Source organism: Podarcis pityusensis (genome assembly GCF_964106645.2).
Source record: "Podarcis pityusensis genome assembly, chromosome: 1".
In the NCBI taxonomy this organism is placed as follows: Eukaryota; Metazoa; Chordata; class Lepidosauria; order Squamata; family Lacertidae; genus Podarcis; species Podarcis pityusensis.
The window spans coordinates 121472757-121499352 of record NC_138028.1 but is presented as its reverse complement, the minus strand read 5'-3'; the positions used below and the strand labels follow the sequence as shown (position 1 = coordinate 121499352).

Sequence of the window (26596 nt, the reverse complement as noted above, 5' to 3'; positions counted from 1 at the left end):
AAAATTGTGCTCAAGGCGGCTTACGACAGCGAGGCCAACAATATGCCCTGAACCAAGTGACCTGCAGTCTAAGACTCAGGCTGCACATATTTGTGACATCTCTGCATATAAAGTAGGGCTGCCATACGTCTGGATTTTACCAGGATTTCAAAGGCGGAATTGATGGGGATGGGGGATTTCAGAAACGTGGTGCTTTGTCCAGGATCTTAGGCAAGTCAGTTGAATAATCACATTTTCTAGGCTTTTTTGTGAAAGAAATCTCAACCAATCTGGGGATTGTCTAAAACAGGGGTGTCCAAACTTTTTTCAAAGAGGGCCAGATTTGATGAAGTGAACATGCGTGAGGGCCAACCAAAGTTGTTGGGCTTTTTTAGAATTGAAATTGTTGAGCTTTTTTAAGGATTGAAGTTGTTGAGCTTTAAATCTTTAAATCAGACTTTGGACATGCCTGCTCTGAGAACAGCTCAACAACTCTTGGTGCGCCCTGGTTTTTACTTTTTGAAATATGGCAACCCGATAGAAGGACACTTTATATGTTGCATAATTATGTCTGTCAACTAAATAATATGCGATTTGACAGTGGGCACTGCTTAATTCTTTTGTAAGTCCTAATTGCACTTTAGAATTACAATTTCTGTGGCAAGATTTCTGTGTAAATGTCAGCTGACTGAGGTAAAACAAACGAAATCCTGGGCAACTTGTCAGATTTGATGGTTGAGGAAAACACTCCTGAGGTAATACGTGAGGCAAGAATCTATACAGAAATCTGTGGAAACGCAGGGCTATCTTAGGTGAAATTTCCTTTAAAAAAAATTAAACAATTTCAACAAAACAAATTATCAATCAAAATGACCAATTACATTTTTTACCCATATTTATTCCCCCCATCCCTCCCTCTCCCCCCATCAAAGACTTCCCTCAGTTCCCCTCTCTGATTTGTTTGCACACATTATTCTCTGCCTGTTAAAAGTTGTACCTTATCTGTCACATATTCTATTAATAAATTTGTGGGTGTTTATTCAAAACCTGCCAAGGAGTCCAAGTCATTTTGGGGTTTTTTTTAGATAGTTTGTAAAAAGTTCCCATTCTTCCTTGAAGTCACAATTGTCCTTCTCACGTAATTTATATGTCAACTTTGCCAACTCATCCGCATAACTCATCAGATTAGGTGAACTTTCCCACTTTTTCATATATAAAGGAAAAGAATTGCATAAATTAGGCTTGCATGCATTTGGATCCTCATGCTAACTACTTTAAACAATTACCCTAGATGTTTGGTGGAAGGTGGGGGGGCAGTGCATATTGGGACCAACCCCAGAGGTTTGCCATGCTCTCCAAACCTCTGTTCCCCCACAGATCGACCATCAAAACCTAGCCATGAAGAGTTTGTTGCTTTGTATCTCATCCCTATATGGAACAACTGGCAGAAACTTAAGATCGGGGGAAACCCAAAATGTCCCATTCCATGGGCATTGCGGCAACTATTTCCCTCCAATGATTATCATTCCTCTTCATAATTCCCAAGGGCTGAAACTAGAATGCGTTAGAGGAAGCAATTCAAAGTGGTATGAGGCATGACAATGACCTGACCTCTCATGTACTGTATTTTTCCGTCTATAAGATGCCCACGTCTATAAGACGCCCCCTATTTTTGGGGCCTCAAAATTTATAAAATGGGGGGGAAGTTTGAGCTTTTGGGGAGGATTATGTCAGGGAACTGCCATCGACTCAGGGGCAAGAAGGGGAAAGCCGTATGGATTACAGAGAGCCCCCAAAGATCATGGGAAGCAGCACCTCCTCAGCGGAGGAGAGTAACCACGCCTCCAGCGGAGAGGAGCTTCAGGGCTCGGAGGAGGCGAGGCGGTGCCAGGACACCTTGCCTGAGCAAAGAGGGGAGGAGAGAGGTCCTCCGTTACCCACACCCTCCTTGCGCAGTAGGCTTTCACGCAGAGAGGGGAGGTGCAGACTGGGCGTCAAGAGACTACTCTGCTGGGGAAAGTTTAAGGACCGCCCACTCTCAGATTCTGCCAGTGAATGAGCCAGCCGCGGAATAGTGGCACTCTGCCTGGTGAAGGGTTTTTTTGGCACCAATAACAAGGCTTTACAACAGACCAGGGAGGCATTTGCCTGATTGCTCTCGAGCAACCCCCGATACCCTTACAGATTATTTGGGGGGGAATGCTGAAAATCGCTCACCCGCCAGAACGCAGCACACAACCACAAGCGTCGCTTACAATTGCCGTTTACAATCTTGGGCTCGCCCTTCGTTCCGGCGGGTGAGCGATTTTTGGCGTTGGCCGCTTGATTGTTGTGGGAGGGGGGAATCCCGAAAATCGCTCACCCACCTGATCGCCACCATTATTCCTCCTGCTTGCTGCTGCGGCAGTCAATAGACAGCTGCCCTTGTCGCAGCAAGCGGGAGTGTGATTGGCGGCCGCTGGTGGCGATCGGGGAGCTGATAGGTGGTTTCTGTGATGCAAGCCCAAGTTTTTAAGCGGCGATTGGCCGCTTGATTGTTGGGGGGGTGGGGAGATGCCGAAAATCGCTCACTCATTGGAATGAAGTGTGAGCCCGAGATTGTAAGCGGCAATTGTAAGCGACACGAGCGGTGTGTGCTGCGTTCTGGAGGGTGAGCGATTTTTGACACCCCCCCCCACAATCAAGCAGCCAATCGCTGCTTACAATCTCAGGCTCGTGCCAAAAAAAATTTGCGTGTCCCCCCTTAGCACTACCCATGTATAAGATGAGCCTAAATTTTGAACCTCATTTTTGGGTTAAAAAAGCTAGTCTTATACACAGAAAAATACGGTACAGTGGTGCCTCGCAAGACGAAATTAATCCGTTCCGCGAGAGTCTTCGTCTAGCGGTTTTTTCGTCTTGCGAAGCAACCCTATTAGCGGCTTAACGGATTAGCGCTATTAGCGGTTTAGCGGCTATTAAAGGCTTAAAGGCTTAGCGGATTAGCTGCTAAAAGGCTATTAAAGGCTATTAAAGGCTTAGCAGATTAGATAAAGGGGGCGAAAAGCGAAAAAAAAATCTCAAGACTTGCAAGACATTTTCGTCTTGCGAAGCAAGCCCATAGGGAAATTCGTCCTGTGAAGCAACTCAAAAACGGAAAACCCTTTCGTCTAGCGGGTTTTCCGTCTTGCGAGGCATTCGTCTTGCGGGGCACCACTGTACTTCAGAAAATTATCATTTCTGAGACAGAAATGCTAGTTTCCTTATATGTCTGGAGATTAATTTTTGGTCTGGCATCCATTGTGCCATCTATTCTGCTTAAAAAGAGTGATGTGTTTTGCTCATAGGTGAAACCTCATGAGCATGGTGTCAATCAGGAAATCCAGATTGACAGCAGCTTTGTAGTGCCAGAGTGTGAGGGTAACAAACAGTGATTTACAGAGCAATCCTTTACACGTCTACTCAGAAGTAAGTCCCACTGAGTTCAGTAGGGCTTACTCCCTGGTAAGTGTGTACGGGATGGCAGCCTTAAATATTTACATACATTGATATTTACCCCAGCCTCTTGTGACGTGCAGAAAGTTTAATCAGTGCTGGTTTAATTATAAATTATTCCCTTTTAATTAAGTTTGAAATTATTCTTGATCATGGCGTGTGTGACATCCTTGAGAGGGAACGGGGCTATCATTCTCATGGGCTTGGGAGATAACAGGGTACGTTTTTTAAAAATAAGCAGAGCCTGGGATAATTCAATTCATGCTCATTTTTCAAACTCTTGACTCCCAGAGCTCAACGTGAGGATAAGGCATTTTCCTTTTAATTAAACTTGGCATACCTTTGGAAACAAATGAAATGCAGGTGATGGCAGGATGAATTTTGAAGGCAAATGATTAATGGACTTTGGAATTGATGAGCTTAAGGAAAACCTTAACTTTACAAAGCTGAGGCTGCTGTCCAGAGGTCTGTAAGACTCAAGGAATAATAGAACCAAAGAACTGTAGAGTTGTAGGGTCATCTAGTCCAACCCCCTGTGGTGCAGGAATATGCAGCTGTCCAATACAGGGATCGAACCCATAACCTTGGTGTTACCAGCACCATGCTCTAACCAATTGAGCTACTCAGGCTTCAGTACAATTTGAAGCAATGCAGCCTTCTCCAACATTGTGCTCTCTCAGTGTTGTTAGACTCCAGATCTAATCAGCATGGTCGATGGTCAGGGATGATGGGAGCTGGAATCCAACACCACCTGGGGAGGACCTGGTTGGGGAAGCCTGGTGATAAATGATATAGGAATCACAGTATAGTGAGTTCAACATTCAGTTGTGAGGATCGGGGGCGGGGCGGGGGCAGAAGGCCTGGTCCGAATCTCAGCTTGAAAAGACCAGAGGCAAAAAAAAAAAACAACAACCTAGCAAGCAGTTCACTCCTAATGATTGTAAGATTTGCAGTGAAATCCTAGACATGCTTAGTCAGAAATAAGTCCTACTGAGTTAAATGGAACTTAAAAGGCTTGTAAGTGTGCAGGGATGGGTTTCTCGAGTACCTCGCTTTACTTTTATGATTGCAAGTTGTTTTAAATTGGTTGTGACCGACCATGGAGTGAAGGGTGGGTTATAAATAAATTGTCGTGGTTGTTGTTGTTGTTGTTTTTATCATCATCATTCACACCTGCACACATACCCCTGACCTTGCAAAACAACAACAACACACCACCCACATCTTTTAGGATTTACCTTAAGGTTAATGGTTATCCTTCTTATGATTGCAGCCATTTACATCTCAGATGGCAGGACTGGATGAAAAGTCTGGGCTTGCTGGCCAAATGGGGTTCATGCCCGGAGCAGTGGTAAGAATATTTTATTTATCTGTATCTTTGTTGGCTACAGGATTTCTATTCCGCCTTTCCATTTTCAAAGCGAAGCAACTGAGCTAGCCAACAAGAAGAATTTTTAAAACAACAGCCATCCAGTAAGACAACATAGGATACAATGGATAATATTCAACTAAATTATATAGTGGTACCTTGGTTCTCAAACTTAATCCGTTTTGGGAGTCGGTTCGACCGTTTGAAAATCAAGGTGCGGCTTCTGATTGGCTGCAGGAGCTTCCTGCACTCAAGTGGAAGCCGCGTCGGATGTTCGGCTTCCGAAAAATGTTTGCAAACTGGAACACTTACTTCCAGGTTTGTGGCATTTGGGAGCCGATTTGTTCGACAACTAAGTCATTTGAGAACCACCGTACTCAGATTATACTCATTGAAATCAATGAATTCCCTCTTTTCTTATTCTGATGAGGTTTGCTATTACTACTCATTATACATGTGGGTCCTACACCTCTGCCTGCTTTTGTTGCTGTCGAGTCTTCTGTTGCGTTCTTAATTACGAGAATAAATGTATTATTTATGGGTCACGGTTCAAAGCTCTGTGTCCCCAGCCAAGCTTTTGACTGGCGCTTCTTGAAAAGCAGCTCCACAAGGCGCATGGCATCCCCTTTTGAAAGGGGATCCAGTTTGTACTGTGTGAGATGTTTTTATGGGCACGCATATGTGTTTTGACACCCAAAATGGCTTCATTGAATGACGTACAAGCTTTTGTAAAACAAGAAAATGTTAAATATCTGCTTAGATTACTAAGACCTAAATACTGGAAAACAACTAAAGCTCTGTCTACAGAGGAGTGGTATCAGAAAAAATGTGGTTTGTTCAGATCCTGAACAGGAGGAGCTGTTTATAAGGACCTAGAAAGCTAGATTCCCTCATGTAGATGTTTATGAATAAGCTTTAGTTATATATTTTTTCTTTCTCTCCATCCATTTAGTGTATTTCAAATTAAAGACCTTTATGAGACAAATTAAGAGTTATTAGTTGTTAGTGGTCTAAAAGCTTGCAATCCTACATATCTGGGAATAAGCCCCATTGAACTAAATTGAGCTTTCTTGTGAGTAGGTAAAAGGTAAAGTAGACATGGATAGGATCACCCTGTTAATTAGTGTGCTATTTTTTCTGTGTGTATTTTATATAGATAGATCTTTGTCATTTTCTGTATTTTATATCACATCTGTTATAAATAATTTCAAAAACAGGTTGAACCCTCTAATCTCTTATTTTTTCTCTTTTTTAATGCCATTTGTCAATATGTTACTTACAGGTAACATTTCTGACCATTTTTACTGAGGTGGTAACTTGTGACATACAGCAGTGTTCCTCTATACCAATAAATGCACAATTTTTCAAAATCAATCCACATAGAAAACTAGAATACCAATTCACAGAAGATTGGTGTAAATTTACGGACTATTTGAAAGGTAATTGTGATGACCAGATTATATTTGTAGGTTTGCAAGAAGTTTTGTGAGGTGAATAATTTGAATTATTGCATAATTGGATAAAAACGAAGATGTTAGTTAAGATAATTAAAGGCAATATGAATTTAAGAAATGCAGAAGAAATGATAAAAACGGGGGATCACCAGAGGTGCTGATGGAAGTCCAAAAAGATTGTATAAGATGTGAAATTTTGTGGTATGTATGACAATTAATATGCTCAAAAAATAATAAAAATTATTATCTAAAAAGAAGAAAACTAGAATACCACCAAGAAAGCTATGTTAGCATATTTCTCTTTTACTTACTTATTTATAGGGATGCTTGAAGATTTTGTTTTGTCCATATTTTAAAACTGATCTGATTTCTACTTCTTGAAGTAGAACACTCTTATTCGTGGTTTTCGGAACTTTTCTGAATTTTGCAATGCAGTTCTCAGCCATTTGGCGAAGGGCCATAGCTCAATGGTAGAGCACTTGCTTTGTATGCAAAAGGTCCCAGGTTCTATCTCTTGCATCTCTAGGTATAATAATAATAATAATTAATAATAATTTATTATTTATACCCCGTCCATCTGGCCGGGCCTCCCCAGCCACTCTGGGTGGCCTCCAACAAAGATTGTTGTTGTTTAGTCGTTTAGTTGTGTCCGACTCTTCGTGACCCCATGGACCAGAGCACGCCAGGCACTCCTGTCTTCCACTGCCTCCCGCAGTTTGGTCAAACTCATGCTGGTAGCTTCGAGAACACTGTCCAACCATCTCGTCCTCTGTTGTCCCCTTCTCCTTGTGCCCTCCATCTTTCCCAACATCAGGGTCTTTTCCAAGGAGTCTTCTCTTCTCATGAGGTGGCCAAAGTATTGGAGTCTCAGCTTCAGGATCTGTCCTTCCAGTGAGCACTCGGGGCTGATTTCCTTAAGAATGGATAGGTTTGATCTTCTTGCAGTCCATGGGACTCTCAAGAGTCTCCCCCAGCACCATAATTCAAAAGCATCAATTCTTTGGCGATCAGCCTTCTTTATGGTCCAGCTCTCACTTCCATACATCACTACTGGGAAAACCATGGCTTTAACTATACGGACCTTTGTCGGCAAGGTGATGTCTCTGCTTTTTAAGATGCTGTCTAGGTTTGTCATTGCTTTTCTCCCAAGAAGCAGGCGTCTTTTAATTTCATGGCTGCTAAAATACATTAAAACATCCGTCATTAAAAACTTCCCTATACAGGGCTGTCTTCAGATGTCTTCCAAACATCAGATAGTTGTTTATCTATTTGACATCTATGGGAGGGTGTTCCTCTTTGACATCTGATGGAAAGGCACCACTACCTGGTTCCCTGTAACTTGGCTTCTCGCAGTGAGGGAACTGCCAGAAGGCCCTCGGAGCTGGATCTCAGTGTCTGGGCAGAACGATGGGGGTGGAGATGCTCCTTCAGGTATACTGGGCCAAGGCTGTTTAGGGTTTTAAAGGTCAACACCAACACTTTGAATTGTGCTTGGAAATGTACTGGGAGCCAATGTAGGTCTTTCAAGACCGGTGTTATGTGGTCTTGGTGTTATGTAGGACTAGGAACTCTGGTAAAATGATGCCCATCAATGTTGTCAATACAGAGCTAGATAGATCAGTGATCTGACTTAATATAAACTAGCTCCCTGTGTTTCAGGTAAGAAAAAGTACCAAACTGTGCATAAAATGCATTATTTTAGGTCAAAATAGTATCAAAATACGCGTTTTAGGTTGTGGCTGGAAATGTGCCTTTCAGCACAAAAAGTGCATATTTTGTACAACAACCATATCTGCAGATTGATGTGGAAATGATGTTGAACAGATTAATGAAGGAGCATAAGTGAAAACTTATATGGCTCAGAAAAAGACTGATCAGTCCATCCCTAGTTTTCTGTATACTGAGATTTTTTGGTTTGGAGTAGGGTTGCCATCTTTGGTTTGGGAAAATAAAGGACAGGACGGGGACGTGGATGGGGACGGGGGGGGGGGACTGCATATCCTGCAAGTGACTGGGAAATCCCATTTTTTATTGTGAGAGCACGTCAGCCATTTGGTTACCATGATCTCATGCAATTTCATGATGCAATTTCCCACTAGAAAAGCACTTTTTCAGGCCTGTGATTTTACACCGTGCCCCCAAACACACATTTGTGATAAAACACTTTGGGGGGGGGAGTGCAGTGTGAAATGGTGCGTGATCATGACAACCACAATGGCCACCATGTTCTCATGACAAAAAAAAAAAAAAGGCAAGATGGCATCTGGCAAGATGGCACCCCGAATTTTGGCTTCAAAGTTTTTGTTGTTGTTTTTTTTTGGTGGAGATGCTGGGGAGCTTCAAAGTATTTGAGGGGATGAGAAAGAGAGAGAGAAAATGAATTAGCAAAATGGAAATACAGGACAAACTATTATACAGGATGGCTGTCAACCCTAGTACTGAGGAACATTCAGTCATGTAAGCTATCACCTTTAGTACTACAGATCGAGCCCAGGTTTATCAGTTTATCCTTTATGACACAGTGCACATATAGCAGGATGCTTTGCATGTCATACTGTAAAGCATTTGATTCCTTTCTTTTAAGACCATATGTTTAACAAAGGTTTGTTTTCTCCCACAGGGTCCCGTGGGTCCACGTGGGCCTCAAGGTCTGCAGGGACAACCTGTAAGTGGTTTGATAATTAAAAGTATAATTGGTAGCATTTGGGGAAAATAATAGACAATGGTTTATCATTTGCATTAGTGTGTTACAGTCAACTTTAGGAATGTGTTATCTCCCACTCCCAATGAACTGTCTGGAAATTGAATTTCTTTCTTTCTTTCTTTCTTTCTTTCTTTCTTTCTTTCTTTCTTTCTTTCTTTTAACCGCTGCTTAGCATTGCATCTGAACTCTTAACTTCTGTTAACTATGGTTAGTTGAAGCAAGGAATTTCCTAACTCATATTATGAATTTGGCTTTTTTTGGTAAACCTTTGCTAAGATTAGCCACCGTTTGTCCATGTTTGTAAACAACAACAACAAACATTTTATTATTTATATGCCACTAATCTGACTGCCACTCTGGGCAGCTCTCAACAATGTATTAGAAACACAATAGAACATCAAACATTTCAAACTTCCCTATATAGGCACTTAATATCAAGCTGCAGTTAAATAATAATAATAATTTAAAAAATGAAGTGAAAGCTTCCAATCTGAGGGGAGAATGTGTGAGCTCAAGACTTACTGTGGCTTACTCCTTTATTAAAGAACAGTGGTTCTTTGACAGCTATTACATCAACAATATTGTGTCAAAGAACAGTGGTTCTTTGACTGCTATTGTGTCAACAATATTGTGTCAAAGAACAGCGGTTCTTTGACTGCTATTGTGTAAACAAGAAGACTTTCAGGGACATTGCAGCCCCCAATAAGTTAATCAAAGTTAATGGAAAGGGATTTCTGTTGGGATACTGCCAGGGAGACAAAGTCCATCATGGCCCCCAAGCCGTGTCCGGATGTCCGTCGATCTCCCGTAGGCACGCAGTATCAGCAATTAGCGACATGAGCTCCAGAAATAGCCTGCCACATTCTAGAGCCGATGCACGCTCTCTATCAGCAGATAATGCACAGCGAAAGATGCACGCAGGAGAGCATATTTACAAGTTTTATTCAGCGTTGATCAGAACAAAGAAAAACATGACTGCCTGCTTCAGTGTCTCCAGACACACAGAGAGAAACGAAAGCAAAAGACACAACAGAAACATCCTGTGAAACAGGAAATACGCAGACTCTGACTCACAAAGCCTGCTCCCTTTTAAGGTGGAACGGAAATATCCTAACAATTTCTTCAGTAGAACTGCTTTGCCTAATCCCTGCTCCATTACTGCCCAAGTTTTATCAGTGACATCTTTTGGATAATGATAAAAGTATTGGCTGCTAGTTTACTCATTACTGGAAACGATTCTTGTTGTCATGTACAGTTATTTGCTCCTGTGCTCATATTGCTGCCTCTCCCTTCAAGAAGCCGAGAGTAGCTTCCACGGCTTCTCCAAGCCGTCATCTGTCAAGATGTGGACTACCCCAAGATCTGTTTATAAGCCTTATAAAAATTTATATGAGTTGGAAATAGATTCATAGACAATGCAAGATATTTCACATCATGTCTTTCCTTGTCTAATAGATTTCTCCAATTCTGAATGTATATTTTCTCTGTTTTAGGGTGCTCCAGGCCCCTCTGGCCCTCCAGGTGAACATGGAGATCCTGGGCCAATGGTAAGGTCAATGATGCTTCTACCTACCCAAATTTTAAGGGGGTAGGGAAAGAAAAGTGTTCTGCAATGAAAAGAGGTGTTGTAAGTTCTAGTGGTGGCACCACTTATGTGGAGGTTATGTGAACCCAGTTTGGGGAAACATTTCCTCTCAAGACAGTAAAGCTTTGCTTATTGTTTAAGTTTTCCACTTGTTCTGATTTTATGAGGGGGCAATCTATTCCTCATCCCACCCCATCCCCGGAATTGTTTAATTTGTTAATTTAAGAGTGCATCTTTTATCTTGCTAGGGACCAGCTGGTGTTCGTGGTCCAGAAGGCCCTCCAGGGAAACCTGGCGAAGACGTAAGTTTCAAAATGCTCACCTTTCAGATTTGCCAATGGTATGCTAATGGCAGCATTATGACATCACATGTAATCTACTGTACTCCCAAAAACTGGCTTTAGAGAGTGAGGAACTCCATAGAGCAGCTTTTGAGTGGCATGGGTGCTACAGAAGAGGGATTTTGTGATTCCTCCATGCACACAGATTACTGGTAGATGACTAGAAAAATCTGAAACTTGCCATTTTTAATTTCTCCAGACTTGTACAGTGGTACCTCGGTTTTTGAATGTAATCCGTTCCGGAAGACCATTTGACCTGAAACATTTGAAAACCAAGGCACAAAGGGCAGCCTGCAATTTCAATGGAGAAAATTGAAAAGAAAAGAAAAACCTCAGCAGAAGCCATTCAACTTCTGAAAAGCAATTACTTCTGGGTTTTTGACGTTCAAAAACTGAAAGTTTGGCTTCCGAGATGCTTGAAAACTGAGGTACCACTGTATCATCCACCTGTCGGCAACACTTGCTATTTAAAAAGTGACCTTTGCATACATATGGACTAGAAACTTATCTTTCATTTTTCATTGTAAGCTGGATTCCTTCAATATTGATACACAGAATGCTAAACGTGGATTTATGCTCAGTTATATTAAAAGGCTCCTGCCAACCTAGCAGTTCAAAAGCATGTCAAAGTGCAAGTAGATAAATAGGTACCGCTCTGGCAGGAAGGTAAACGGCGTTTCCGTGCGCTGCTCTGGTGCGCTGGAAGTGGCTTAGTCATGCTGGCCACATGACCCGGAAGCTGTACGCTGGCTCCCTCGGCCAATAAAGTGAGATGAGCGCTGCAACCCCAGAGTCAGCCACAACTAGACCTAATGGTCAGTGGTCCCTTTACGTTTACCTATATTAAAAGGGGAAATCTCCAAAGATGCCTTTTTGCTAGCAGAAAGCACTTCCACTTGCGCGATGTATGGCTCCCAATTTGTGCTGATGCCCCCTACCCACTGACACCCCCTTGCTGGTCCTGAGAGCTTGAAAACCCTCCTCAGTAGAGGGCATGGGTCAGGGGCTGCTATAAATAGATGGGGTTGATAAAACTGGGCGTATGAGTGCAGAGTCACCATTGCTACAGCCCGCTATGGAGACTCAGTTTCAAGACCATTTTAATTGCATTTTCCAACCATCCCTTACCATCACCAACTGTTACATAGGGCAACAGCTTGCATTAATCTGCCAGAACATGGATTCCAACAGAGATTTGACTCCATCCTGCAGGTGAGTGGGGCAATCCGCCTCTCAGTCATATGACATCATTATGACACCACATGATTGGCAGGTGGATTGCCCCACTCACACTGGGTCCTCAAGCCCCTTACAGCCAGCTGGCTGCTGGGCGCTTGGGAACTGGTGCAAGGGGCGGTGCCAACCCTATGCTCAATGATTCAGGAAGCACCAAGCACAGGGCTGCCATTTCCTCCCTTCTCTCCACCCCTAACAGGGGTGGACCTTGGTTATATGCTGCCCTGTGCAAGGCCATTTGCAGTGCTGGCTTAAGCCGGGCTTTGGGAAGGAGGCGTGAGGCTCTGGCAGGGCCCTAGAGCCCTTCCTCCTCCTTCCCAAAGCCCAGTAAGCACTTGCCTAGCTTTGGGAAGGAGGCAGGAAGAAGAAGAAGAAGAAGAGTTTGGATTTGAGATCCCGCTTTATCACTACCCGAAGGAGTCTCAAAGCAGCTAACATTCTCCTTTCCCTTCCTCCCCCACAACAAACACTCTGTGAGGTGAGTGGGGCTGAGAGACTTCAAGAAGTGCGACTAACCCAAGGTCATCCAGCAGCTGCATGTGGAGGAGCAGAGACGTGAACCCGGTTCACCAGATTACGAGTCCACCGCTCTTAACCACTACACCACACTGGCTCTCAGGAGGATACTAGGACCCTGTCAGAGTCCTCACGCCTCCTTTCTGAAGCCAAACAAGCACTTAATGGGCTCTGAGATGCCACCCTCCTTGGCTGCATGCCCAGTGCGACCACACTGCTTGCACTGCCCGAAATCTGCCCTTCCCAAAAGTTGGGAGAAGGAAGAGAAAGAAGCCTTTATTTTGCATGCTTTGAATGCTCAAGGAAGAACTCGCTCTTGCAGCCGAGGTGTGCAAAAAAACCAGGATTCTTTCTTTCCGCCCCGCTGCACAAGCTGATTGGCAGGTTGGTGTGGTTTGGGCAAAATGGCATTACAGCCAAAACTGGACCCCCCTGGCAGACTAAGACTGACCTGCGCATGGGAGGTTCGCCACGCCTGTAATAAAGGTTTCTCTACAGCTGCAAGCAGAAACTTGAGAGACACCTGTTTGCAGCATGACAGACTGAAAGGAATGTAGAAGTGCTCAGTTTATACAGGTCAATGAGAGTTTCGCCCCTGAAATGCTAATTATAGTGCCGAGAAAGGTGTTTTTAACCCAGGCTGGGGAGGGAAGGCTAATGACACTCCCCACCCCCTCAGCACCTGGTGTTGGTTTAAAAAACCAAACCAAACCCACTTCATGACTGCTAATCACTTCGCTACTAATATTTATTTAGGCCCCTCGAGTGGCATAAGAAAGTGCTAATGAGGTGTTTGTTATGTTTCTTCTGTTTGTCTTGTCACCCAAAAAGTTGTGCTACGTTAAGCTGACATGCACATATAGGTCAGCAAAAAAGAAAACTTGAAAAATGTTTTGGGGGGAAAAAAGGGAAGAAAGATTCAGATATAGATATTTAACAATGTCACATTGAGTTATATAAGCTCCCTTGTTCACATATATAGATGATTTGTATGTGTGAACGTTATTGATGGATTGCAAAATAAATCTGAACTTTTTTTTTATCTGTTTGCTCTTCTTAGGGTGAAGCTGGCAGATCAGGACAACCCGGAGAAGTTGGATTCCCAGGATCTCCAGTATGTTCATGAGCATTTATTCATAGAAAGTCCTGGTGCCTAAACTCCCAGGATAGTAGAGTCCTAGTAGACTTACCGTGTTTCGTTTTGCTTGACATAAAAGCTTAGCAAAACCCTACACACCACTTTACATTATGGGAAACACTGATGATTCCAAACATGTTTTTGAGTTACCATAGAATTTATATATGAAAAGCTTTGCTGGCAATTGTATACTAAGCCTTCCTAAAACAACACTCAACCAGATATACTGTATTTTTTGCTCTATAAGATGCACCAGACCACAAGACGCACCTAGTTTTTGGAGGAGGAAAACAAGAAAAAAATATTCTGAATCTCAGAAGCCAGAACAGCAAGAGGGATCACTGTGCAGTGAAAGCAGCAATCCCTCTTGCTGTTCTGGCTTCTGAGATAGCTGCTCAGCCTGCATTCGCTCCATAAGACCCACATACATTTCCCCTTACTTTTTAGGAGGGAAAAAGTGAGTCTTATAGAGCAAAAAATACGGTATATATTTACACACACACAATGTGTGTGTGTGTGTGTGTGTGTATATATATTCACCACTACCAGAGCAAATCAATAGGAATTGCATAAAAAGGACTTACTCTTTTGAAGAGCTTAATGACTGATAACATATCCAAATCTGCACCAACCATCTGTAAAAATGGCCAAGTTCTATGTTCTCCTCAGGGGAGAAGTGAACAGAAAAAGCTAAGCGCTTTTTGAAGTCATGCCATTTCTGTGTGAGTGACTCTGTAGATTGTTTTTTTTGGCCACTATTGCATAGGGGGAGAGGGCACCTCTTAAGAAGAAACCTGCTCCCCACACTGTTGAAAGCAATGAGTTCAACTCTGCGGGAAACCAATAGGCAATCAGAGGACATTGTAGAGCATTGCTTTTCATCAGCTGTGCAGTTACTTTACTCCCTGCAATTTTCTTTTCTTTTCCCTGAGACCATCACTTAGGTTTCCCTTGGAAGTGTTTCATTTTTTAAAAACCCTCATAAACAATGAAAAGTTATTTCTGCATTACATCCTAACCTAAACTTAGTTTCTCTACTACGATAAAGTTCAAACTTGCATTGCACTCATAATTTTTATAAATGTGTCAGCTGCCTCTAAACTTTGCCTCCTCTTTGGACCATATTCCCTGCACAGACTCCCCTCCCAAGGCATAAAGTCATCTGCTACCCATTGAAGCAATTAATGAGTTTAATTGTAGACGTAATATTCAACACTAGAGTAGCATTTCAGCACTTTGCAATTTTCAGCTCGTTTGTCATACAACAATAAACCAAATTAAAGTAAGGCAGATTAAATGGAGGGAGATATTTTATTTTTATTTTATTTTATTTTTATTTTTTATTTATTTTATTTTATATTTCATTTTATTTTATTTGTAGCCTGTGCAGGGGAGAGTGAAAAAGCTCAGGCTTCCTTATTTCCTCTCATAAGCAACACTGCGAAATAGGTCAGTGAGCTGCTTTGGCTCAGCAGTAGAATATCTGCTTTACCTGAAAAAGGTATCAGGTTTAATGCCCAATGTGCCTAGGTAGGGCTGGGAGAGACACCCTGCCTGAAATTCTGAAAAGCTGCCAGCAGACAGTGTAAACAATACTGAACCAGATGGCCCAAAGGTCTAGCTCTGTATGTTTTCATACCTATGTTTTTATAGGTGAAGCTGAGATAAATTTCTCCAGATCTTGTGAAATAACTGCAGAATACTGGCTCCCTAATTATGCTGTCCTTAGAACATGTGGAAGGTTTTAGTGAGAAACAATTATTTCAAATGACCCAAAAGTATAAAAGACAATTCATTTGAAAAGAGAAGGAAAGGGGGCAGGTGGAAATTACATCCACAGGCTTGTAAATAAAACCAGTGAAATCAGTTTAATTTAGCTAGTAATGTGTTACCTGCTTGAGTGGGGACGCGGGTGGCGCTGTGGTCTAAACCACTGAGCCTCTTGGGCTTGCTGATCAGAAGGTTGGCGGTTCGAATCCCTGCAACAGGGTGAGCTCCTGTTGCTCTTTCCCAGCTCCTGCCAACCTAGCAGTTCAAAAGCACACCAGTGCAAGTAGATAAATAGGTACTGCTGTGGCGGGAAGGTGAATGGTGTTTTCAGTGCACTCTGGCTTCTGTCATGGTGTCCTGTTGTTCCAGAAGCAGTTTAGTCATGCTGGCCACATGACCTGGAAAAATTGTCTGCGGATAAACGCCATCTCCCTCGGCCTGAAGCGAGATGAGCACCACACCCCATAGTCAAATTTGACTGGACTTAACCATCCAGGGGTCCTTTTCCCTTTACATTTACCTACCTGCTTGAGCAGCATCTTGGATTTTGGAGCATATGTAAAGTTCTTTGCAGAAGAGAGGTTTTGAGAGAGAGCATCTCGCTGGTTGGTTCCAGGAGGCAAAGACAGAGGGTGAAACTGAGACCAGTACATGCCAGCTCCTTAATGGTAACAGGTGGTTGTTTGCCCCATTTGTGAGATACACTCCATCTCTGATGTCAGTAGTCTCTGTGATCAATCAGAAATCAACTTAGAGAGTAGGTCTACCTTCTTAGTGACATTGCACTTGAATGTCTAAAGCCAGCCTCTGTGGAAAAAAGCTTAACTTGATGTATGTTCAAGAATAAAACAGTGGATGACCATCTGTTCAGGATTCACTGTGAGGGTGTGAAATTCCACACACTCTAGGTGGCGCTGTTGAGCTACATCGTAATTTATTTAAAGAAATGAAGATATGCCATAAAACCATAAATAAAGGAAACAACAACCATATGTTTATTATCGGTAAAAGCATATCAAAAGAAATGCATTCTTAGATCTGTGATCATTTAATGAATAATAAAAAATTGTTCAGTAGATGATACAAGAAGTTAGATGGAAGAAGCATGGAGGGGCATCTTCGCTTCTTCAATGGTGTCTTTTTTTTGGGTGCAAAATAGCTGACTTAACAGCTGTCATGTAAAAGAAAAAAATGCTTTTGGGTCTGTAGTCCTCAAAATGATTTCCCACTAGATTTGTTTAATTAAAGAGTAGTCGTATATCTCTTTCATTTTGGTAATGAAAAGTCTACCTCTCTTGTGTAAAATAATTCAGTAAGCATTCTAGCTGTTTTGTTTCCATGCATGTAAAAGGACTCTGAACCTCAGCGGCGGCTAGAGCAAATAGTACACAGCCCCAGTAAACTTGGTCTACCCTCAAGAAGTCCCCACCTGCCAGTCTTATGCCTTTCAGCTAGCTCAGGGGGTGGCCCTGCCTGAACCTCCTTGAGCTCATTTTCTTTCAATTCAATAGGGAGGAGGAAGATGCCAAAACTATTGATTTGCAGTAGATTGGCAAAGGTTTCATGACTCCCAAATGTTTAACAACCACAAAATGACTTCCCTCACCTAAATTAGGCTGCTGAAGCAAAGAGAGCTAACCAGGTGCACTTTTGCTTCAAAGGACTGTGAGTTCAGCTTAGTTTTGCTACTGAAAACAAACACCTAGGCTCACCATATGCTCAGAGGCACTCTGTTCTCAAATTCTAACTCCTATGTCTTTTGCATCTGGTGGTGGTTGGTAGGTTTTACTGAAAAGCACAGTAGTTCTCAGAAGAGCCTGAAGTCTGCTCACCCCTTCCCTACATCAGGCTTGCATGTTGTGTGTAGACTAGGGCCTAGGAGGCCAGGGTTCAAATCCCTGCTAAGCCCACCAAGTGACCAATGGAGTGCTTGCTGTCTCTCAGCCTAAGCTGCCTCACATGCTCATTGTGAGGATAAATGGGATACATCTTTTGGGCCATAGCTCCTTGGTGGAACACATCCTTTGCACGTAGAATGGTCCTGCTGTCAAGAAACCCCAGATAGCTGCTAACCAATCAGAGCAAACAATACTGAGCTACATGTACCAATGGTCTGACTTAGTATATACACCACCTATGTAACTATGAGTTGTTTCTCTTTGTTTCAGGGTGCTCGCGGTTTTCCTGGTGCTCCTGGCCTTCCAGGTTTAAAAGGCCATAGGGTAAGTCTGCTTTCCTGTTCAATTTTAGTATCAGGGACCGGCCGCCCACCCAAGAGCCCACCAGGGAGAAGACAGAAGATGATGACTTAGATCCCCGATCCTGGTGGTGGGACACTGAAGAGCAGGGACGAGCTGGGAGGTTCTAGAAGCAAGGGGTTTGAGCGATCAAGGGGTATGTGTGTCAGAAGAAGTAGGCCCTTCCAGGATAGGGCTAGAGGTTGAAAGTCACAGTGTGAGCGCAGATTCAGACAGAGAGGAGTCAGAAGTTGCCCTTGCTACCCAACAGCAGGACAGTCCCAGTCCTGCTGGCCCTTCTCCCCATCTGACACCCTGCTCAAGGAGAGTGCTGCACATGGCTGAGCAATGGACCAGACAGGCCCAAGGCAGAAGCCCATCCCATCACCGTAGCCTTTGTCTGCTTAGGAGGGATCCAGAGTAAAAGGCTGTAGGGAGAAGGGCAGAGCTTGTGGTCAGTTTCAGCAAGCCAGAGGACTCTACTGTGTTGTTATTTTCTGTTAAATAAAGCTAACTACATTCCATGCCTCCTGTGTCTCCCTGCCCTGTGGTCAACCAGGCACATAATGTGTGTGTGTGTGTGTGTGATGAACTATTCTTCTTTGAGTATTAAAAATTAAATATTCTTGTATATGTTTCATAGGGACATAAAGGACTCGAAGGCCCGAAGGGTGAAATGGGAGCTACTGGATCTAAGGTAATGGTTTGTTTTTAGTTTTACAGGGAAATGGCTTGTTTCTGTTGTCAGGAATTTGAAATGATCAGATCTCATGCATAGGATAACTAGGGGCAGGATTTTGATTAATGAGCCTCATTAGAGGAAGCCATGTTGCATTTGGTGGCAGCGGAAGCTTCTTGCAATGATTGCCTTACTTCCGCACCATAATGCATAGAGCAGCTGTGTGAATTGCTCCACCCTGTGACACATCTCCATGCCACCTACAAACAGAGCTGGCAGTAGTGCTGAAGCTTTTCAGCCATTGGGGGGCAATTCAGAGTATAAACCGCTCTACCTATGTTTCGTGGGGCCCAAATGGAGTGGCATCAAGTGGCTCTCCTCTGGCGATTGTGAAGTGTAGGCCATCCTTAATCTTTGGTTTCCCGTTTCCCCTTGAAATTACACACCTGAAGAAAAACAAAGCAAAATATAGTGTAAGATATAGTTCTCTGATGTAATGAGTTACCCATTACTTCTTTATCAGTACCAGAAGATTCTCCTTGACTCATGAGGGAGGTTTTCTTTAGCATTTTCCAGTGGGTAGATCTGGCCCAACTCTCCAAAAAGGGCTTCCAGCACAGGGATTCTGAAACCAAATGCCTCATTTGGACCCGTCTGTTGAAGAATCCACTTTTGTAGCTTTATGGTACTTGGAATGCAAATTGCTTTCTTCATTTGCTGCCGTTGTTAGGGGGACAGCTGCATGAGACAGTGGTTTTCCTCTCAACAGTAGAGGTTTAAGGGACAAAGCAAATGCATGCTTCAGAGAAGCAAAATTATTCTCTCAGGATGTTTAAAGATGAGTATGCTTCTACAGGTGGCACTGTGGGCAAGCCTAGGACTTGCCAACCAAAAGGTAGGCAATTCGAATCCCTGCGACGGGGTGAGCTCCCGTTGCTTGGTCCCTGCTCCTGCCAACCTAGCAGTTCGAAAGCACATCAAAGTGCAAGTAGATAAATAGGTACCACTCTGGTGGGAAGGTAAACGGCATTTCCGTGCACTGCTCTGGTTTGCCAGAAGCCAAGCTGGCCACATGACCCAGAAGCTGTACGCCGGCTCCCTCGGCCAATAAAGCGAGATGAGTGCTGCAACCCCAGAGTCGGCCACGACTGGACCTAATGGTCAGGGGTCCCTTTACCTTTACGCTTCTGGTAGTATATAAACCAAGGTCTACTCATAAGTAACAGTGCTGCATTTATGCATAACATAGTACAAAATGGCATGATGAGGTTATTATCCGGGGCAATTTAAATATTCCTAACTTTTGCATATGTGCTTTCTGTGAATTTATAGGGGGAACTTGGTCCATCGGGTCAGATGGGTCCACCAGGCCCTATGGTGAGTGCCATTTGTATGATTTATGGTTCCCGTTTCTCCTGCCACCCTGAATGCTTTACTGTTGCAATATCGTGGCAAGCATGGACCCAGTCCATGTGCTGAAGAAATAACGTTAATTACTTTGATCAATCTTCTCTAATGTTGTTTGACTCTGCAGTTCTTATGCATGTTTACTAAAATGAGTTCAATCTCTCTGCCCCCCCTTTAGTAAATATGTGTAGGAGGGATGTCTTAATGTCCTCAGTTGTGGGGAGAATTGTGTGTCAGCTGAACACACTGGGGATAGATTGGGTGGGACTGGTTCTCCTTGTGCCATGCCCTTCCAGGGATAAAAATTCAGAGCTATTATCATTCTCTGTTGCGCACTTAGCAGCACAGTAACATCTGGAGGACCAGAGTTTCCCCAACTGTATTTATGTCAGGGACCATGTTGAGGAGGGCTGCACTGAAGAGGAATGGTGGGAGCCTCCCTCTGCTCCTGATCTGGATCCTGAATCTTCCAAGGAGCAGGAGGACAGTATAGATTTGGAACAGTGGTTTGCAGAGGGACATAGTTCAGAAGGCAGAAGCTGGGAAATACTGGATGGGGAACAGCTAGGAAAAGAAACACTGGGAGAGGGAGGGTTAACAGAGTCACTGTCTCTGGAAAGCATTCCTCTGCTCTCCCCAAGGTCAAGAAGAGCTCAGAAAGTGGCAGAAAAGAAAGCACACAAAGCACAGAGGGTACAAGCTCAGAGTACAAGACATAGGAGTGACGTAGATTAGTAGGGATGTAAGGGAGTGGAATCCTTAATTGGGAGCACCACCATTTTAGGAGATGGGTTCTTTGTTCCCTTGCTGTGATTATTAAAGTTTCTAACTGGTAAGAAGACTCCTTTTCCTTAGTTCTGCTTATCTGCTGCCACGGAGGGAAGAAGCTGATTCCCCGAAGCCTGACAATTTACATTACTCAGCAAAACTTGCTCATACCAGTAACTCTTATTCAAGCATGTAAGCACATCCAGACTGATATTTCTAGCCATGATACCTGAAGCCAAAAGAAAGGGAAGGTATCTTAGTGAGTAAATATTATCATTTTCAGCCTGATAAAGTGGCTACCAGGTGGAGGTGAAGAAAGCCTCCAGCAGTAAGAGGGTAGGACAATAAGGTGTGGAAAGTCTTAGTAGAATACCATCTCAGATCAAAGCTACTTCATATCTTAGGCATGAAGGCTACAAGCCTAACTACGTCTACTCAGAAGCAAATCCTATTGAATTCACTGGGGCTTACTCCAAGGAAAGTGTGGTTAGGATTGCAGCCTTTGATATCTTTTGGGAGTGATTATTCTCTTCCTTACTTAAACGGGAGGGATGCAACAACCCTTTCTGTATGTCTACCTGGACTTAGAGGTTCGTTTTCATTATTGTAGTCATTAATAAACCCATTATTATAGCTAGGTGAACGGGATTGTCTTGCCTGACCTTGGAAACCTAATATATCCTGCCTAGGAATGGCTCTGTAATGTTACCTGCTAGATACTATACTCTGTATCACTCTTATGGCTTTCTGTTGCTGTGCCATAAAACCTTAAGCAGATAAAACACATGAAGTAATAAAATAGAGTAAAAGAGATAGCACATGATCCAGAAAAAAAATGTATATCACGTAGGTTGTTTCACCTGCGACTACTGTTGTAGAACATGATTGCATACTGTTTGCGGTGAAGTTGTAAACAGAAGGTGATCTCCGCTTAACTATAGCTCGCTAGAATGTTTTTTTCACTCCCTCTTTTTCTGGTTGCAGGGTCCTCGAGGAATGGCAGGAGAACGAGGACGAATTGGACCACAGGGAGTTCCAGTAAGTAGTTATTTTTAATGGAATAACCCCAACAGATCCCAACGGGGTGCTCTGCAGTGAGGTCCAATGAGTCCCAGCTCCTCAAGGTGTGTGTGTGTGTGGGTCAGCCATGTCCCATAGAGTTGGCATCTATGGTCCTGGTGGTGACCACAATATATTAGTTTGGCTGAATAGGTGGATTCCCATAAGTGAAAAAATTAAAGATGTGTGTGTGCGTGAAAAGGATACATTGGAATTGCCCCCACTCTTATTTCCCCCTATTGCCCTATACCTGCTGTTATGGGCTTTGTCCTCGAGCCACCATCATATTCCTCTTAGGTTTCTCCCAAGCTTTCCTAACCTTCATTTTTCTTGTTTTTGTTTTCTACTTAGGGGGCTCGTGGTTCTCATGGTATGCCAGGGAAGCCGGGGCCAATGGTAAGCAGCACCTCTTGTCCATCTTTCTTTGCCCCCCACTCCACCCAAGTTGTTTTCAATCTGGTCCCATTTCATTCAAATGAGAAAAGAACATGACTCATTTGGATCACACCACTGTTCACTGTCAACCTATTTCACAATGTGTTCTGGAAAATTAGCTTCCAGCTAAGGCCTGAGCGTTACAGACAGCAGCTGTTTTTTGGTGTGCCTTGACACGAGTCTAAAGGCCCGTAGGATGGGGGATGATGTAGGGTCAGGTAGACCTGCACTTGCCCCTGCCTCTCCAGAACTGTTCTCCTGCCTGCTTCTTATCAGGCAATGCCACATCAGGGCACATGACCACATGTGCTTTCTTGTTCAGTAGAATGGCATTATCTTTACTTGGTGCTTGGCTTGCGCCCCACTTGCTACCAGGTTTGATCACCACAAGTTAAGGTCCACGATTCTGATTCAGTTACCGGATAGAAGACCAAAAAGTATTTATCATTCATTCTAATACAATCTGATTTGCTAAAAATGGAGCCTTCCCATAAATCCATAGTGCAACAAAGGGCTCATCATGGAAGCAGCAAGCAATTATTGCACATCAAGGCCCCAAGCTCCCCAATTTGTTGAATAATAAAACACATGGACACAGTATTTTAGGTTAGTGGGCGAATTAAGGCCACAACTTTATTGGTTACAGAATGTGAGTGGTATTGGCTTAGGCATTGGAATTGAACTGACTATATCTGACTCCTGCCCACCATGCAGGAAATCCAGTAAGGGTCAACCACCAGTAGGGGGAGCCCTGTTGATGTATATCAACTGAGAGCTCCCCCAGGGTCCCCGATGAGGTCATGGCTTGGCCCTAGCCCCTACCCAGGCTTCGCACAAGATCCACACCCCTGGATCGCTTTAACGGAATACCCTTAAAATGGAGGGCAGGTGATGGCCTCACCTCCCCTCCCCAGAACCAGGTTTTACCAATGCCTAACTGCCAGACCTTACAAAGTTGTGACAATTGCTAAAAGGTCCCCTCAACAGGCAACCAACCGAGGTCCATAGCAAGGCCAATATGACGAACGCCTGAAAAGAGGGCGGGCAATCCGTGAAGCAGGAAACCAAGAGGGCAATTCCTGGCCACATGGCTGCTTAAATTCAGCCAGTCACGCCCCCTGGCTGACCGGATTGGTTGGGCAGGTGCATGACGTGGCCAGAAATCCCCTCTGACGCGGGCTTGCTGTGCATGGGGAGAGCCCATGGCCAGTGCACAACACACAACACCTCCCCGCTGGCAAGCGGAGCGGCCTTCTTGTCAACGCATAGATTCAAAATGGCCTGTGCAATTTGTTTCCAGTCCAAAATGGCTAGATCCAATTCTGATAATAGTGTTGCAGCAGATAACTGGGAGTGCTGCTGTACTTATAAAGCACATTTGAAGCACTCCCCCCCCCCCCAAGAATTTTGGGAATTCTAGTTTACCTCTCACAGAGTTACATTTCCCAGCAACCCTTAACAAACTACAGTGCCCAGAATCCTTTGCGGTGTGTATGTGTGCTTGTGCTTTAAAGGCATAGTGTATACACAGTCTGAGTTTTGACATGTTTATATTTCAGCCAGCCTTTTGTGGCTACTGAACCCGCTCAGTTCCCATTGAGTTGTTTCAGGGTTTTCTCTCTTCGGGTGTTTATTTTTGTGCTTCCACAAACCTTGGGTTCCCCCCAACCCTGCTGATGCCTTCCTCATTTGTATGTAAGGGCTGACATTTGGGGAACTGGGTTCACTGTTTATCTAGATGCATGTTGAGCTGTTGTAGTGATGCTTTAAGAAAATTCAGTACAAGGCTTCATGGCAAATGATGCTCTCATCATGAATTAATTTCTGGAACAAATCATACTACTTACTGAGATTGCCAGGAGAAACGTCCTTTATAACAAAGCATTATTTTACAGTGTGTGAGTGCCTCTTGTTCTTCCAGAAGGTGCCAAGCCAGCAAAAAGGAAAGTAAAGGAAATCACTGGGGAGCAGTGAACATTTTGAAGTGGTGGTAAATGTTTATGGCCGCTGTGTGCTGCTACCCAGAGCTTGTCTAGACAATCTAGCTCTTCAGCATAGCCAAAGAAACAAAAAGCACTACAGAAGCCTTTAGCATTTTCCCCACTATATATCAAGCCAGAAATATTGGTTAATTCTGTGGAAGAACATGACAGAGAAATATCCAAGTCTCCCTAAGACGATGGAAAATAACTTTTCTGCAAGAATAGCAACCATAGACACTGCTATTGTCTCAGTATATTACTTTCTGGGTGGACTGTACTAAATTAGGAGAGCTGGGCAGCAGTTCACACCTGCAGGGGTGACACTTGATACTGCTGATGAATATGAAAATACATTTCATTCTAAACTGAGGAGATGTATAGTCCTATGACATTTGATCCATGATGGTTCATTCTGCAGAACATCATGCTTTTGCTGTTGTTTTATTTTGATGGAATGATTCCATGTGCCTTACAGACCTTGAACATGAAACTTGGCTCACCTTCCCAACAAAGCTGAGCATTTTATCATTTTCTTTTGAGTTTTGTACTAACATTTATCTGTTGCAAAATTCACCACGGCTCAGCCCGCAATGTTCATTTCAGCCAAGTATTTCTGGATCACAGTAAACCAGTTTCTCCCAATATCGGATTGCATATTTATGGAACAAGCTTTCAGCTTTGAAGATTTGACAGATCGAATACCAATCCCAGGACTGACCTGCGCTTAATTTTCTCAACATGTGAAGCTACGACAATAAGACTCTGTTAGAACATGATGGCAGAGGTGTAAGAAAAAATGACTCACACTGTGTCCCAGGCTGCTGGTGTCTATACAAGGAGCGTAGGCTCTCATCCATTACATGTACAGTGTCAACACACCCAAGGAAGCAGCTGCTTAGGCCAAAGATCCCTGGTTTACTAATGCTGTATGCATAGCAGCTGAGGGCCTAATTCCAATCGGACACCAGCTGCAAAAAATGGCTGTAACATTCCCTCCACACACTCACACACTCGTTGGCATCCAACTCAATGGAGAACTCTGATGACTAAAAAAACTTGCTCACTTCTTCGCAATTTTTTGTTTGTTCTTAATAAAGGTGTTGCCCTATTTAGATTTTTAGATTTTGCCTGGCGTAGACATATGTAATGTCAATATGTCTCCCATTCATAATTCATTTTCTCCCCAGAAAGTGAATATTCATTGAAATGAATGCTGAAAAGGACTCGCCTAGTACTTTCAATGTAGAGACATCACCTTGCCAACAAAGGTCCGTATAGTTAAAGCCATGGTTTTCCCAGTAGTGATGTATGGAAGTGAAAGCTGGACCATAAAGAAGGCTGATCGCTGAAGAATTGATGCTTTTGAATTATGGTGCTGGATGAGACTCTTGAGAGTCCCATGGACTGCAAGAAGATCAAACCTCTCCATTCTGAAGGAAATCAGCCCTGAGTGCTCACTGGAAGGAAAAGATCCTGAAGCTGAGGCTCCAATACTTTGGCCACCTCATGAAAAGAGAAGACTCCCTGGAAAAGACCCTGATGGTGGGAAAGATGGAGGGCACAAGGAGAAGGGGACGACAGAAAACGAGATGGTTGGATAGCGTTCTCGAAGCTACCAGCATGAGTTTGACCAAACTGCAGGAGGCAGTGGAAGAAAGAAGTGCCTGGCGTGCTTTGGTCCATGGGGTCACAAAGAGTCGGACACGACTAAACGACTAAACAACAACAAAGTACTTTCGAATATCTTGGTTGTAGTTTGCTGCCCTAAGAGATCTATCAGGGATTGCTCGTTCCTTGTGAAGAACATTTATTGACATTGGGCGGATGTCCTCGTGGAGCTTGGGTTGGAAGCTGCATGTTGGTCAAGCAGCCATGTTCAATCACATTGTAAATTCACTGGGAAAATCTGAATAATCATTGGAAAACCAGCCTTTCCCAGAAGAGAAGGCGTTACACATCGTTAGCTAATCATTTTGGTGCAAGTTACCACTTTAGGCTGACCTTTAAATGCCCAGTATGTTTTTCCCCACCATCATGTTGTCTGGTAGAGATGATAAGGAGAACATGTGCTCAATTATGCTTACTATCTCCTTGTTGTAGGGTCCCCTTGGTATTGCTGGTTCACCAGGTTTTCCAGGCATTCCTGGCAGGAAGGTAAGTCATGTTTTGGTTCGATTCTGTTAGGGAAATACCTCTCCACTTTTTCTGTACTGCATCTTCTAATATGCATATTTTTGTTTCAGAACAAGGAGATAAAATATCCCTGGCACCCCAATTCTAAGAAAGTTTACTCAGGAGTAAACCCCAATGATTCAAAATCAACCATGCCGTGCTTGATTATTCGGTGAAGAAACAATCAGTTTATCCATCATTTGTCGCTAGATCCTGGTCTTAGTGCGTTATCCAAACACGAGCTCGTGGTTTAGCTTTCTCCAAACTAACCATGAATTATGGCCAGGTGTG

General features: G+C 43.4%; 1 protein-coding gene across 1 annotated transcript in view; it reads left to right on the top strand.

The window, feature by feature from the left end:
* The window catches only part of COL5A2 (collagen type V alpha 2 chain), a 208390-nt gene that overhangs the window by 127088 nt on the left and 54706 nt on the right, over positions 1 to 26596 (top strand). Inside the window, exons 12-22 of the mRNA XM_081023312.1 lie at positions 4727 to 4804; positions 8897 to 8941; positions 10474 to 10527; positions 10814 to 10867; positions 13719 to 13772; positions 17735 to 17788; positions 18447 to 18500; positions 19815 to 19859; positions 21642 to 21695; positions 22068 to 22112; positions 26234 to 26287. Of these exons, the coding sequence (XP_080879438.1) occupies positions 4727 to 4804; positions 8897 to 8941; positions 10474 to 10527; positions 10814 to 10867; positions 13719 to 13772; positions 17735 to 17788; positions 18447 to 18500; positions 19815 to 19859; positions 21642 to 21695; positions 22068 to 22112; positions 26234 to 26287 (591 nt within the window). The remainder of the gene's footprint in view (positions 1 to 4726; positions 4805 to 8896; positions 8942 to 10473; positions 10528 to 10813; positions 10868 to 13718; positions 13773 to 17734; positions 17789 to 18446; positions 18501 to 19814; positions 19860 to 21641; positions 21696 to 22067; positions 22113 to 26233; positions 26288 to 26596) is intronic.